At 38.8% G+C, this 14,944-nt stretch overlaps 1 protein-coding gene across 2 annotated transcripts in view; it reads right to left on the reverse strand.

The window, feature by feature from the left end:
- LOC129195141 (copine-8) overlaps nucleotides 1–14,944 on the reverse strand; it is a 68,347-nt gene that overhangs the window by 13,380 nt on the left and 40,023 nt on the right. For both annotated transcript variants that reach the window (XM_054800938.1, XM_054800939.1), the window contains 7 exons: nucleotides 14,421–14,484; nucleotides 14,246–14,349; nucleotides 13,877–13,981; nucleotides 11,703–11,744; nucleotides 10,753–10,828; nucleotides 7,936–7,989; nucleotides 7,784–7,845 (listed from right to left, as the gene is read on the reverse strand). In XM_054800938.1, coding sequence (XP_054656913.1) covers nucleotides 7,784–7,845; nucleotides 7,936–7,989; nucleotides 10,753–10,828; nucleotides 11,703–11,744; nucleotides 13,877–13,981; nucleotides 14,246–14,349; nucleotides 14,421–14,484 — 507 coding nt within the window. The remainder of the gene's footprint in view (nucleotides 1–7,783; nucleotides 7,846–7,935; nucleotides 7,990–10,752; nucleotides 10,829–11,702; nucleotides 11,745–13,876; nucleotides 13,982–14,245; nucleotides 14,350–14,420; nucleotides 14,485–14,944) is intronic.

Here is a 14,944-nt window from a genome sequence, read left to right on the forward strand (position 1 = left end):
TAACATCATACGCGGTCAAGGATGGACAGCTGCCATCATTTTAGCTATGCGTGTTTTTCACTGGCACAGCCTAAGGAGAGAGTGACATAATTTTCAGATTATTCAAGTGCCTGACATCATCTTTGTCCAGCTAAGAAAAAATAAGCAAAGGAAAATTTAGCTTAAAAACTAAGACCAAAAAATTCCCTTGCTACATCGCGGTTCAAACATCGCACCCTCACTCTATCTACTTTATATTGTACGTATTTCATGGCCTAAAGTAAGCATTTTCAAGCATAAAAATAGCTAAATGAACGAGAATACTAATATAAGGCATTCAAAAGATGCGATATGAAGTGTAATAAGAGTAAGAATATCTCTGACTTGTTGTGTGTGCCTTTAAGAAGCGGGGCCTGGGAAGTGACATGTGTGACGTCTGCTAACTAGAGCTGACTATTAACTGAGTGCTGGCAGCAGGTTAGCAGTGTAGAGAGTGGCAGACAGCAGCTCCTGTGTGAATGTTCACTGTATGTGTTCTCTGCTTGTTAATAAAACGATTGAAGTGCATCCTGAGTCTCACCTTAAAAACAGTGGCAATACTGTAATATTCTACACTGGTCTCTGGGTGTCAGTAATGTTACATTGATCAGACAATAGCTACCAGGAAGTGCTTATTAATGTCTAAAATGGCTTTTGTTCTATTCTTGTGTCTACTATATTAGGTAATACAAGTGTAATGTTACTATGTGTTATTTCATGTTTACAGGGCTCTCATAATGGTACAAACGTATTTAGAAGGTCATAAACAGGTTTTCTATGCTTTAATTCTGAAAATGTTTAATTTATTAATATTGAGCCATACATCACGGAAATTCACTTATCACTGTTGGGTCCGGATATTAATTAACCATGATAAACGAGGGACGACTATTCATTACTGGGATCACACTAAAAACACACAACCACTTTCCATTTAGTTGCAGGGGAGTAAGGAAGATTCCATAACATTTTGGTGACGATCTAGATTAAGGGGCTCATCCAGTATTCATTGTTACAGTTTGAGTCACAAAGGAACAGTCCATATTCCAGAATCATAATGGCACAATGAACCAGGAAGTAGCTTGCTAACTTTTACACAGTAGCATAAATCAGAAAGATATGAAATATGATCAACTACTTAAGGCTGTTAAGTCAAACAAAACAAAATAAATGTACTTTGATATTTGACAACATACACATTGATATTTACGACGAAGGATAGATAATGTCTGCTTTTAACTTGCACAGACAGAAAGCAAACAAATCAGCAGCGCTATATCGCTGAATGACAATGTTGAACCCATAAGGTTAGAAAAATGGTCTGGCATGTAAGATAAAGGATATCCAAGTCAGATGTAAGCACAGCTTTTTGGGCGTAACAGCCACATGAAGCAGTTCATTTTTCAGATTTTGTAGAATTTACCATAATTAGGCAACCATGCAAGTCATTTCACTTGAGGGGGAAAAAAAAAAAAGGTTTGCATGCTTGGAACACCTGTGGTGCTCCTGGACGGGCAGGCCCACTAATTTGGTTGCTTAGCAACAGCACTCGACAAAAGTGCCTATTTTCATCTGTTGAAGCATACCTCTAATAAGGCACATTTACCTTGCTTGTGAAGAAATGTTGTCTTTAATTATGGATCAGAATTCATAATAGGCTGTGTTTATCGTCCAAATGAGAAAAATCCTTTTAGAAGGTGTGCAGCGCGTCCACTCGCTCCTCTTAGGTTCCTGCATGAATGTACAGGGTGGCCTAAAAACAGCATCGGGGCTTGATCACCTTTATCTTGAGATTAATATCATAACCCCTTCCTGTGCTGTTTGCTAACTTGCCCAACCCTTGGAACACTTTTTTCCGAGCGGGTCTCTGTGTTGCGGCTATATCTCTGCAGGTCATATGTGTGTGTGTGGTTGGAAGAAAAGCTCGGGGAGAAGTGGTATATATGTATATCAATTTTAGTCTTATATTTGGATCAATACAGCAAAAGCCTTTGTTTCTGTTATTTGTAGGGTTGAGTAAAATAATGCTGCTTGGAGGAGTTGCTCATGTATTCAACAGCACCTCTATTGGTTGCAAACAGTACTGCATTCCACCCTAACAAATTTCACACAATTTTCCTCAGTGGCCTACAAATGTGCCATGTGACCAATTCTGATAATATGCAAACAGATGTTGCAGCTTGGAAAGTGTCCAATCACATGGGGATGGGAGAAGGTAAACATCTCATATATGATTTTGACACCAGCAGCGGCGGCATAAAAATCTCACAATTTTCCTTGGATGCATGCTTTTCAAATCTTTGTTCTGGCTCTGAAATGACATGTCCTCACAATGGTTTCAATACAAGCATGGTTTCCTCCTGCTTCTATTCTGGGTTCAATAGTCAATTCACCAGCCAAAATAAGAGGAGACAATATCTGTCATGATGAGTGACAGAGCAGCCATCAAAGACATGAATCCAAATGAAAGATATGGCCAACAACTGTTCATTTTTATCCGCAACATTGTGAATAGAGGCTCCTTTGTAGGGAACCATGGGTGGTACCCTCACTTTATCAGGCGCAATGAAAAGAATGAGAGCAGTGATGCTCTGGATTGAGATGGAGCCTTCACGAATCAGTCGTTTATGCTAATGCAGTCAGCCGATCATGCTGCTAATTACGTCCAAATGGACAATTAGCTGATTGGGTTGAAGCACCGAAAAGAGCTGCCAATCAGCGGATGAGAGAGCAGTCGGGAGGAAAGAAGATTAAGAGGACACAGAAAGAAATATTATAATAGACACACACACACGGGATTTCAGGGCATGGCTTGAGTGATTTAGGAATATTTGTGTATGCAAGCGTGGGCGTGTTTGGGTGCCCATTATGCGCTTACGAGTGCAACTGGACCATTACAGTCCATTTAGGTCTCAAGCAATGATACACCACTTGGCACTTTATTTGCCCACATAAGCATGCAGCTCAAATTCGCAAAGACAGGCCGGGCAGGGCTGAGGAAAAATGAAATATTGTTTGGAACGATGCTTCCAGACCATGTTTCTCCAATAGGAGCCATGGCCGAAGGAAACATGGTCAAGGTGTACATGTGTACACCTTCACAACCTGCCATGTCAATCAATGGCATATCGATCTGCTGTTTTCTTTTTGCAACACCCCTAATGAGAACCTCAAGCGTAGCAATCAAAAAGCCACAGTATTAGCACACTGGGTTATTAAGAATGACTGTTAAGCCCCAAATTTTTCATATCCTAGCCAAATTATGAGTTAACGTGAATTTTTGTGCATGGTATCTTTTACCCTAACAGTGACATAAAAAGTTATAATTCATGCACTCTCAAAACAGGCATTCATAGTTGATTTGAATGTTCAACATAAAGAGTGGGGGACTTCCATAATGTTTTTAGTTCTTATGAAGTTTTATTTGCTTTGAGAATTGCATGGTGTTCCGGATCGAATGGTTTTGTAAGCCGTAAATGGCCCACAAGCCACAAGTAGCCCATCACTGCTCTAGAATATGCTAGAACCTTTACCTATCTGTAGAACTAATTTCTTACTTTAGAACGGTGCAAAATAGTGTGTTTCCTCTCATTTTTCAGGGATAAGATTGATTTAAAAAAAAAAAAAAAAAAAACAACATTATAATAACAAAGATTTTGTCGCTAGTGTCGATATCAATCCTACAAATTAAAACACCACATTTGTCCAGGCTATGATTAATTTTGGGTTAAACTTTTTTATCAGTGAAAGAAAATACAGTTAGACTTGGGAAAATTTCCTGAAAGGTTTTTTTTGGCTTAGTTAGGCCTACAGCAGGGGTGTCCAAAATTTATACAGAAAAAAGAAACATGGGGGAAACTTTTGATATCCTTCACCTATGTGATTATTAAATATGCTAAAACCAATCCCATGTAGGTCAAGCTATGCTAAATATTTAATTAAAAATCCGAGCAACAAAGCAAATTATTAATAATTACTAATTACTTATTACTAATTATTACTAATGTGAACCACAGAATCACTATTCTAATGTGGGCTGTGGATGACATGGGCCAATAAAAAACAAGATGCAGGCTGCAAATTTCCCCCGTGCCGAACTTTGGACACCCCTGGTTTAAAGAGCAGGGTCAAGATGTCTTAGTTCGATTCAGGGGGATGGTTAATTAGTTAGGAATTAAAAGGGTATGTCTCTTGTGTTTTTGTCCACTGAACCTCACTACTCACTGAAACCCACCAGTCGCCACTGTCAAACATGCATGAACCTGTCAGGTGCTAACAGTAAGGAAGAGCTGAATATTGGTCATGATGGTTGAATATTGGAGAATCCGGCTCGACTTATGCACGAAGTGGCAATAGCAAAAAAGCAGTGACCGTGAAGTAGGTCTTTAGCTCATCCCAAAACAAAAGATCTTTTGATTGCTGCCTTACTCTGGTTTAGATACACAATTACGGCTGCCCTTTTAAAAAAAAACAGTACTCAGCAGTGATTCGGGGTGGCAAGTTGACATGTACGTGAACTTCCTAGTTGTGACGTGAGAAATTCACAAGAGCTTGTGGAACTTTTGTTTTAGTGCCTGCCCGTTCCAAATATTTAGGAGTGGCATAGAAATGTAATCAGGGATAACTTAAAAACACACCAAAACCACTTATGATGTTGATATGATATGACGGTGCTTCCACATCATGTTGTACAGGAGTACAATCATTCATTCATTTTCTATGCTGCTTGTCCTCACTAGTGGTTGAGGGGGTATGCTGGAGCCTATCCCAGCAGATTTTGGGCGAGTGGTGGGGTACACCCTGGACTGGTCGCCAGCCAATCGCAGGGCCAAGAGTATAGCATTTTAAACATTTACATACAGTAAGTCTGAAAAGTTGGTAATGTAGGCTATAGCCCCTTGAGACAGCCCTTTATCACCAAGGGTACTTAGTATTCTTATGTGTTTCAGATTTTATAGTAGTGCTGTAAGTTGGAACACGGGGACTAAAATTGTGCGTTTCTCCCCCCTTTGACATTGTATACTTTGTCGAGTTGCTCATAGTCATCTCCGTACATACAAGCGGAACATGTGCATAGAGACACACAAGGTCACACAAGCGAGTGTTCAAACACAATGCGTGAGTGCACACAAGGGAATGCACTTCGGAGTCAGAGCTCTGCGTCGGGTCGGTCATTCTGTCCTTCGGTGTCTCACAGCCAAGTTTTCCATGTCATGATGTGGGTTATTAAGCAGACAGTATGGTGGCTGACCTGAGCTTCAATGCATTAGTTATTTGTGTAGCAGTTTGTAACATCAGGTGAATGCACGCTCAATTAAAGCATTCAAATTTATGTAAGTGCACAGTCTCCCATATATGGAACACCAGTTTTCATATGAAATAGCTGATATTTATTAGGTAAAATACATAATGATAATAATAATAATGATACATCATAATAATAATAACAACAACAATAATACATAAATTAAGAGTCTAGAGCTAAAGGTACAAGAAATCGCCATGCTGAAGACTATACATGTAACTTGGACATCATCCTATCATTGGACTTCCACTTTCTACCACCTTGTCTGTTCTTCAGTGTTTGTCATTTGTACGAAATGCTTCTTCCGATGCCATGAGATTGCCTAACTGGATCAGGGGATCCTGGGACTGCCCTGTTATAAGAAAGTGTCCGCATGGACTGAGATATCAGATTGTATGTACAGTACATAGTATCGTAACTCCAACCATCACCAAAAAAGAATTCAGCCACAGACAGAAAAGGCATCATAGGTAACATAGAGGAGAGAATGAAGCGTTGTAGTGTATATGGTGGCAGGATGAGCGATGGCGGTATTGTCAATTCTACAATTCCTGGTAAAAAAAATAATGTTCACTCTAATGGAAAAACAGTGGTGTGAAAAAGTGTTTGGCCCCTTCTTGATTTATTTTTTTGCATGTTTGTCACACTTAAATGTTAAAGATTGTCAAACAAATTTGAATATTAGTCAATGACAACACATGAACACAAAATGCAGTTTTTAAATGAAACTTTTTATTACTAAGGGTGAAAAGATCCAAACCTACGTGGCCCTGTATGAAAAAATTATTGCCCCTAAACCTAATAATGTGTGGGCCGCCCCTTAGCAGCAACAACTGCAATCAAAAAATAACTTGCAATGAGTCTATTACAGCGCTGTGGAGGAATTTTGGCCAGCTCATCTTTGCAGAATTTTTGTAATTCAGCCACATTGGAGGGTTTTCAAGCATGAACCGTCTTTTTAAGGTCATGCCGCAACATCTCAATAGGATTCAGGTCAGGACTTTGACTAGGACACTCCAAAGCAGGGGTCACCAACGTTTTTTCTTGCGAGAGCTACTTTTAGAAAATGAAAATGGCCACGAGCTACTCATTTTTGTAGAAATGATTTTCATACCTTATTTCAACCCAAACAGATCAAATATGCTTGTTTTACCAAAACATTCACAAAATGCTGGTATCCACAACTCACATTTTACAGTATGTTTCAGAATACTTTTCTTTCTAGTGTTCCCACATTATTAACTGAAAACCTGAATGAAAAGCAGGCTTGCGGGAACCTCATGTGGTCGTGGGGGGCTACCTAGTGCCCGCGGGCACCACATTGGTGACCCCTGCTCCAAAGTCTTCATTTTGTTTTTCTTCAGCCATTCAGTGGTGGACTTGCTGGTGTGTTTTGGATCATTGTCCTGCTGCAAAACCCAAGTTGGTTTCAGCTTGAGGTCACAAACAGATGGCCGGACATTCTCTTTCAAGATTTTTTGGTAGACAGCAGAATTCATGGTTCCACTTATCACAGCAAGTCTTAGAGATCCTGAAGCAGCAAAGCAGCCCCAGACCATCACACTACCACCATCATATTTTCCTGTTAGTATGATGTTCTTTTTCTGAAATGCAACGCTACTTTTAAAAAGTTTCATTTCAAAACTTCATTTTGTGTTCAGTTGTGTTGCCATTGACAAATATTTAAATTTATTTGATGATCTGAAACATTTAACTGTGACAAACATCCAAAAAAACAAGAAATCTGGAAGGGGCACACTTTATGTTGTTAAGAGCACATACCTTTCCATGTCCACATATGTTCAGACCTGACTGTGACAAATTAATTTCAGCGACATACGATTCCTAATTAATAAATGGAAATTTTTCGTAGTTAGAGCAGTTTTTAACACTATTAGAGCCTTCTATATGTAAAATAAGTAGGGGTGTCACAAGACACTCAGTTTATGAGACAAGACGATACAAGACATTAGGTCTGAGAAAGAGACAAGATTTTAACATTACTGTAAGGTATAGATACATTTAAATATAAGTTAGAGAGCATCCAACCTAAGCTTACTTTATTAATTGACTAATGTTATACAAAAAAATAAATGTTACTGCAAAGCTAGCTTCATATTAACTACGGTATACTATATTGTTACATGCACATATACAGTATGTAAAAATAAACACTGGCAAAAATATTTCACTTACCTTTCTAAACTGGACCATCTTCACACTTTCAGTCGCTCTGGTGTCACCACGTTGATAATATACTGTAGTCGCATTTGTGGATTGTGTATTTTGTATTTGCACAATGGGTATTTGCAACTGTGCTTCCGCTTTTTGGAATTGTGTCAAGCTCTGTCGGCCACCGTAACACAAGGACCGGGACACCCAGCAGCATGCCTCATTAAAAAAGGGCAACAACCCCCATTTCACAGTGTGCCTTAAATAAGCATGTGGTCATTGACATACCCTCCTTTAATGTAGTCCAGGAAGGTGACCTCAATGTCCACCAGAAATGACAACAGTGTTACCTTAGGGAGACAGAGAGAGGGGGAATGATTAGATGTGGGTCGGTGAAAACTAATTTCAAGTGTTTAACTGATTTAGGTGTTGCCTCTTACCGTTCCAGAGTTGAGATATTTTTTCTTTTTTCCTTTCTTCTTTGGATTAACCACCTGGAAAAAAAACAAAGTGACAAATTATTCTGTATGTTATCTATCATTAGTTGCAACTTTGTTACACCCACCAGCCACGGCATTTGGTACACCAACGTAAATACATGTGTTACGGTATTGACCCATATATAAGACAACTCCTCCTTTTCAAGACCAAATCAAAGACAAAAGTTTTTTTTTCCAGTTATGTTGTTAATAACTGGTAAGTTTAATAACTGTTGACATTATAGCATCATAGCTGCCCCTGTGTTGATTGCTAACTTGTACAATCTTTGAGTTGTTTTTGAGCGGGTCTGTGTGTCGTGGTCGCATCTCTCCAGGTCACTGGTATGTGTAAGTGACAGGGAGAAAAGCTCTGACTCGCTTGGGGAGAAGTCATTCAGGGTCACCTATTGGTTTACAGGTGGCAATCAGATTTTTTTTTATTGGGAAAAAAACGTCTTATATTCAGGTCGATACGGTATTGTGGTTGGAGTAATGTTGCAGATATGCCCCCCCATCAGACTTTTTTTACTGGGAAAAAAACGTCTTATATTCGGATCAATGTGGTATTGAAGAGAAAAAAACCCATATCATATACAGTAATCCCTCATTTATCTCGGTTAATCGGTTCCAGGCCCGACCGTGATAAATGAATTTCCTCAATGTAGGATTCCTTCTTTATGAATCAAATACTTTTGTAATTAGAGAATAGAAAAAATTTACACAACCTTCTAAATGCTTTACTGCTTTACTTTACTTTACTTTACTGTTCTCTTGACTTGTCTTGCTTGCTTGCTGCTGTAACAAGAAAATTTCCCCGCTGTGGGATAAATAAAGTACATACAATACAATACAATACAATACAAAATATTGTTTTGAGCATTATTAGAGCAACCTAGACATGAAATAACACACCTATAGTCACCTTTACACTCATATTACCCAATATAGTATGCATAATAGGAGAAATTACACATAGTATTATTGTTGTTTTGTTTTTTTTACTTCCCGCTCTGTAAAAGTTCTGACTATTATCTCATCAATGTACATGACACTTAGTGACCAGTGTAGAATACTACATATCATCACAATGTATTGGAATGCGTTTTCTGAATGCTTTGTATTAGTATTTTTTACTTTATTTACCCATTTTAATGCTGGAAAATGCTTAATTTAGGCAAAAATACGTAAAATGTGCTTAAATATGCATTTTTAAAAATTAATAATAGGCCGTATTCAACCATGAAACAGCAATGATTAATTAAAATATTTTTGAAAGTCTATGAAGCCGCAAAATTCAAAGCACGATGTGGCGAGGGACGACTGTATGCTGCACTGGACTATAAATTGCATTATAGTTAGAAATTTAGTTCACAAAATTCAAGACCAAGAACAGACATTTAATCTGGAAAGGCAAATTATTCAACTATACAACTGCACACAGAAAAACATTAACATTTATTAAACTATGCAATCGCATGAAGAACATACCTGGGAGGCTGAATAGGCTAAATTAACATAACAAGCCAGTGAGTCCCACAAACAAGTTACTGGTAAGCAAGTTCATCAAGTTTCACCTCGTTCCACATCACTGAATGCAGGCAGGAGCAGCATAGCGTTGTCACAAGCCTAAAGCGCCCTTTCGCAGCTGTCGACAGTAATGTTCAATCCTTGGTTCACGTTGGTCATTTAGAAACATGTTCAATTATAAATATATATTTTGACATATTAGTCACACTTGACTATATCTTGCAGGACCAGCCAAACTATGAAAAAAAGTGTGATTTATAGTCAGAAAATATGATAACCATGTCTCATTATCACCTCTTGAGAGGCAAAATGGTATTACACAAGCAAGGCCCACATAGCGTACCTTTAACATACAATAACATGAGCTCCAACTAGAAATAGACCAGAAAGTCCTCTTCAGTTCTAAATGCTGCTTTTCAAGTATTTTACGGTCTGATTAATATGATGGCAAGGTTAAAACGAGAAAGAGGGCCTCAGGGAAACAACATGTGGAAAGTTGAGGATTTATGCTTCTCTCCTTGCTTCACATTGACACACGCAAAGGCTGTTTACAACTGGAGGTAGAGGGTGCAATGATTACAAGTCCATGTGCAGAGTGCACTTCAAGAGGAAAAACTTTAAATACACATTCAAAAGAGTATTCACACACACACACACACACACACACACACACACACACACACACACACACACACACACACACACACCTTTGCGGGTGTGCCTGTCTGAGAGACATTAGGCAAACAACAGCTGCTCCAAAATGACGTCTCCCTGTGTGCTCTCCTCTCAACGTGATACTCAGCTCATCACAAAAGCTGGCCTCTTCCTGGGAGAAGCTGGTGATCCATCATAACTGTCAGTGTGTGTGTATGTGTGTATTCTGGGTTCCGACGTACAGTTTTCAAACTGTCAAATTCTAAATTCATACCTAATCAAACAGTTGCTTTAGTTGCCTTTGTCTTCCCTGCCTTCGGGGTGCACTACGGTTGCGTTCACACTTGTCAGGTTTGGCTCGGTTCGACTCTGCTAGTACGGTTCATGATCATCTGAACCCTCGTGTCTACCAAACAAGTGAACTATGATGCAATTTGGGTCACTTGAGCTCAAATGTGAATGCTAAAAGGATCAAAGACACGGACGAACTGTCAGTTTTGCATTTCCGCAGTCAAACTTATTTTCTTAATTTGCAAGAGCAGAACACAAGAAAGAATATTCAAAGTTTGTAATGAATGAATGGCTAAATGCACTCACCTCATAGACATTAAACTGGCTCTGCCCTCTCGATAATTCTCTGTAACTGGTGCTGAACTCTCCAATAAAGTCGTGGCTGCAGGCAACAACAAACAAGATTAAATATCGAGCAACACTCTTCATACAAAACCCATGCAAAATTTAAAAGGGGTGATACACGTACATGCAAGGTAAACTAGATGGTCAGTTTTCCAAAGCATACACTTTTATTCATGAAGCACTCATATGTTGATTGAACTTTCACAAATGTCACTGTGTTCCCTTGAAAAATGTTGCTGAATAGATGAGTTTAAACATGTCAGTAAAAGGAAAGGCCTTCTTAATGTCAGCCAGACTCATCATTAGGCTTTAAATTTTTGAACACTGCATCTTTTTATTTTTATTTTTACTATATGCCAACATATCATTGACTACATTATGAGGAATTTGCTTTGAATGAGCAGTACACTGGTGTTACTATGGCAATGGTCATGGTTTAGTTTAGTTTGAATAAGCTTCATAAAGTTACATTGAAGTACATCAGCAGTTACTGATAGTGTGTTTTAATTCCTGTGTTCAACATGTACTGTGTTACCATTTTCTTATTGGGGGAAAACAGGATGAGAATGCGTCAAAATCAAGTTAATAGAATTTCTAGATAGCTTATTCAGTAATAGTAACCCTTTAAACGTATAAAAGTGTGCGTTAGGATCCAAAACATATTTTGTCATTAACATTTCCTTTTGTGCATAAAAGGGCTCCATGTTTTTATTTGTACAGATACAGCTCTCAACTGATTTGGTCCCTTACAATAGGAAAGCACATCTTTGTATCCAGACACCTCTCTATTCCAACCTCTACTATCCATCTGTGATGAAATATTCATGTAAATTTCTGATTAACGCTATGATTAATCTTTGTAAGAGATAAACATTACAATGGAAAAGCGGGTGACGGAATAGAAGATTTACCTGCCATCTCTGTCCCAGTCGTACACTTCGACCTTGATTGTTCTGTTAGAAGAGGGTTAAGAAAGTCATATTGATCTTAATGAAATTACATTTCGCAGCGTCAATGCGAATTGTTGCAAAAGCCAGCATCATTATACACACCAAAAAGACAAAGCCACTTGCACATTAAAATGGGAATGGTGTATTATCGTGCATCATGTGACTCAATTTGATCGGGAAAAATGCTAATTTCTTTTGTTCATGTTGTCATGGCACAGAGCCGCATGCAGAGCTATTCTGCAGCTTATCTTTATCCCGAAACAGCGCCTGTCTGCAGATGCCTCCCAGTAATATGCTCTCCTCATATCGAAATACATCTATTTTTGTATGCCATTACAGCTTACAAAGATATATGGAAAAACTAAAGAATGCCCTGCATGAGACAGATATCCTGCTGTGTCTTCCAGTATTTCAAATAACCGTCATTTCATTTCTCAAGCAAGTCAGTTATAAAAAAACATTTTATTATTCTTTATTTTCTTTATACTGTGCTTTCTTGAAACAACTTACACAGAATTTAAAAACCCAAATCAGAATTCTACTTTTATGTCCTCCCCAAATATGTCCTCCCCCAATGGAAAAGCAGTGTAAATGCAAACCAGTGGTAATGGTCCTCAGAGCTTGGCGTAGGCGGGTGGCAGGACGCGCATCATTACAGACAAGGAGGTAATAAAGTTAAGGAGAGGGCTTCTTCTAAGTTGACACAGATGAGACTTGCCACTCGGGATGGATGACTGGTGGTGCAACCCTTGCTTCACAATAGATACCATTGGACCAATTTCTGCTCATGGCATCACTCACTCCTTCAGTAAGCTAAGTTAATGTTTAATTAAACTGTGGTAAAAGATTACAGTGCATTTAGGTGCAGGATCTTTATATTAAAAGTTACATTGCATGAACTTGCCTCAGTCCCATTTGCATACATTCTGTTTGAAACATTACACTGTTGCAAGGTTGGGGTAATGTTCGTCATTGCTTATTCTCAAGGGAATGAATGCAAGTCAATGCAATGCCATCTAATGGAAATGTTTTAAAGCTAAGCCGTATCTCTTGTCACAGACAACACACACAGTGCATGTGTGGGTGTGAGTGCCCACTGTGCATTTCACTTTTGGTTTCCCAAGTAACACATTGATAAGACCTAGCTTGACTCCACTCCCCAAATAATCCTTTTGTATTACTACTATTGTGTGCAACTAACACTACAGGTGGACAGTAGGGGCCCATTTGTGTGTTATCTTCTAGTGACAAATTCATTTAGCGCTATAATAAAAGGGCTCACAGTGGCTATACTAATGCTACGGTCCTTTTAAGGTGTTTCTCAATTCATCACATTTATCGCGCAAGAGTGAAGCAAATGTCGTAGTATTTGGATGACGTGAGATAAGATTAAAACATGACAATAACTTTCGTTTAGAAAAAAAAGCTGTCTCACAAGAACAGGTGGCCAGAAGCCAATCAGACTGAACTACAGCATCGCTACTATAAATGATAATACACGTAATATGGAAATGGCAGTGTCCAACCTACCTCGGTGTTCACAGCGTCAGAGTCAGTGAGAGAGAGTTGACGTGTGGCTGTTTTTCCTATCTTAATGACTTAAAAACGTATAAATACATATACTGTATTGCTACTCAGTTAGTGAGTCAATGTAATTTGTTACTTTCCACCTAATGGTCGGTATTTCTCTTGTTCCTAAGCTGTGAACCCTCACAATTCCACGACAATAGTCCTTCGGTTCTTTTTAAGGATGACATTGTTATTATACTCGTGGTTAACAAATGCAGGTCAAGTGCAAATTCATGAGTAAAAGATGAGCATTTTTACATTGTAAATGTCATCTGATATCAGCTTGGATGGGGTAAATAAGGCCATTTAATCACTTGACATTTCCCTAATTAAGCCATGTGGAGCTTATTGTTATTTTTCCAATAGATGGTATGCAAATACTGGGTGCATTGCCACACTGTGTGACAGCACACTTGAGAGGCTAACAGACACGGTATTATTACGTGTTACATAGCCTCAAAATGCTCTGTTTTTGGAACGTGAAAAAGACAAGCTGCTTTTTGTTTTACATTTTTACAAAGACTATCACTTTCCCTAATTTGATAGCCAAAAGAATATGGGCCTACCTGTCATAATCTCCATTGCAAAGAGCCCGAACAGGGATTTTAAAAGCCTGCCACACTGGGTTCAATGTGTTCTTGACTACTTCTGTCTTGTGGCAGATGGTGAACCTGCATAGCGAGAGAGATAGGTAATAAAAGATTAGTGGAGTGCTAACTTCTTCAGCATGCACTGCTTCTCCCAAGCCTCCTGTCTCCGTGCACACTCCCCTTACATCCCCCCAGTGTGTACACACACTTAAAAAGACCCCTCATGGTTTGAGCTGCAAGAAAATCAATGAAACCAATTTCCCCTGGATGCAGAGGAGGATTAAAGCCAACCTGAAAGTGCGGTTAGAAGAACTCAGAAGGCAGAAAAAGGGAAGTGCAACTCACGTGCCGTCCTCATTGCTCCTATAGAAGACCAGGAAGGGGTCGGACTTGCCGAAAAAATCCTTCTTGTCCAACTTGTTGCCACAAAACTGCATCATGACGGATTCCTAATGAACGCACAAGGAGGAACGAGTAAGTGAATGAATGTAGGGACATATTTTTACAAGCAGACACTCACCCTGCAGTTGTTCAGTTCCTCGGCTTTCACTATAATAGTGCCGCATTTTTTTCCAGAAATGCCTCTGTAAACAGAACACAAAACAAGGTTAGGACTGGAGATCTTATCGGTATTTATTTTTCTCTGCTTGCCTTGCCTATCATCATTCATGCAGGCCTTTACCAAGGTTGTACAAGCACATTTGCTAGCATAGTGTATACCGGACTGACCAAAATATAAGACAACTTGAATATATAATAAGACAACCCCTGTTATTCAAGGCCTGTTTAAAAAAAAAAATTCAAACATTTAATATCAGTGGTAAATTGTGATAAAAAGGATATCATATTTATTAGCTGCTTCACACTTGTTTGATGACTTGATTGATCGCCATTATCTTAAAATTACCATAACTCCTCCTCTGTTACTTGCAAACTTGATCAACTTTTAAGGCTGGAATCACACTTGCATTTCAGTACTCTGCTTCACAATGGTATTTTTTGTCACCAGCTCAAAGGCTGTGCAGTTAAAGACTATGGCATAAA

This window comes from Dunckerocampus dactyliophorus, chromosome 15, assembly GCF_027744805.1.
Source record: "Dunckerocampus dactyliophorus isolate RoL2022-P2 chromosome 15, RoL_Ddac_1.1, whole genome shotgun sequence".
Taxonomy (NCBI): Eukaryota; Metazoa; Chordata; class Actinopteri; order Syngnathiformes; family Syngnathidae; genus Dunckerocampus; species Dunckerocampus dactyliophorus.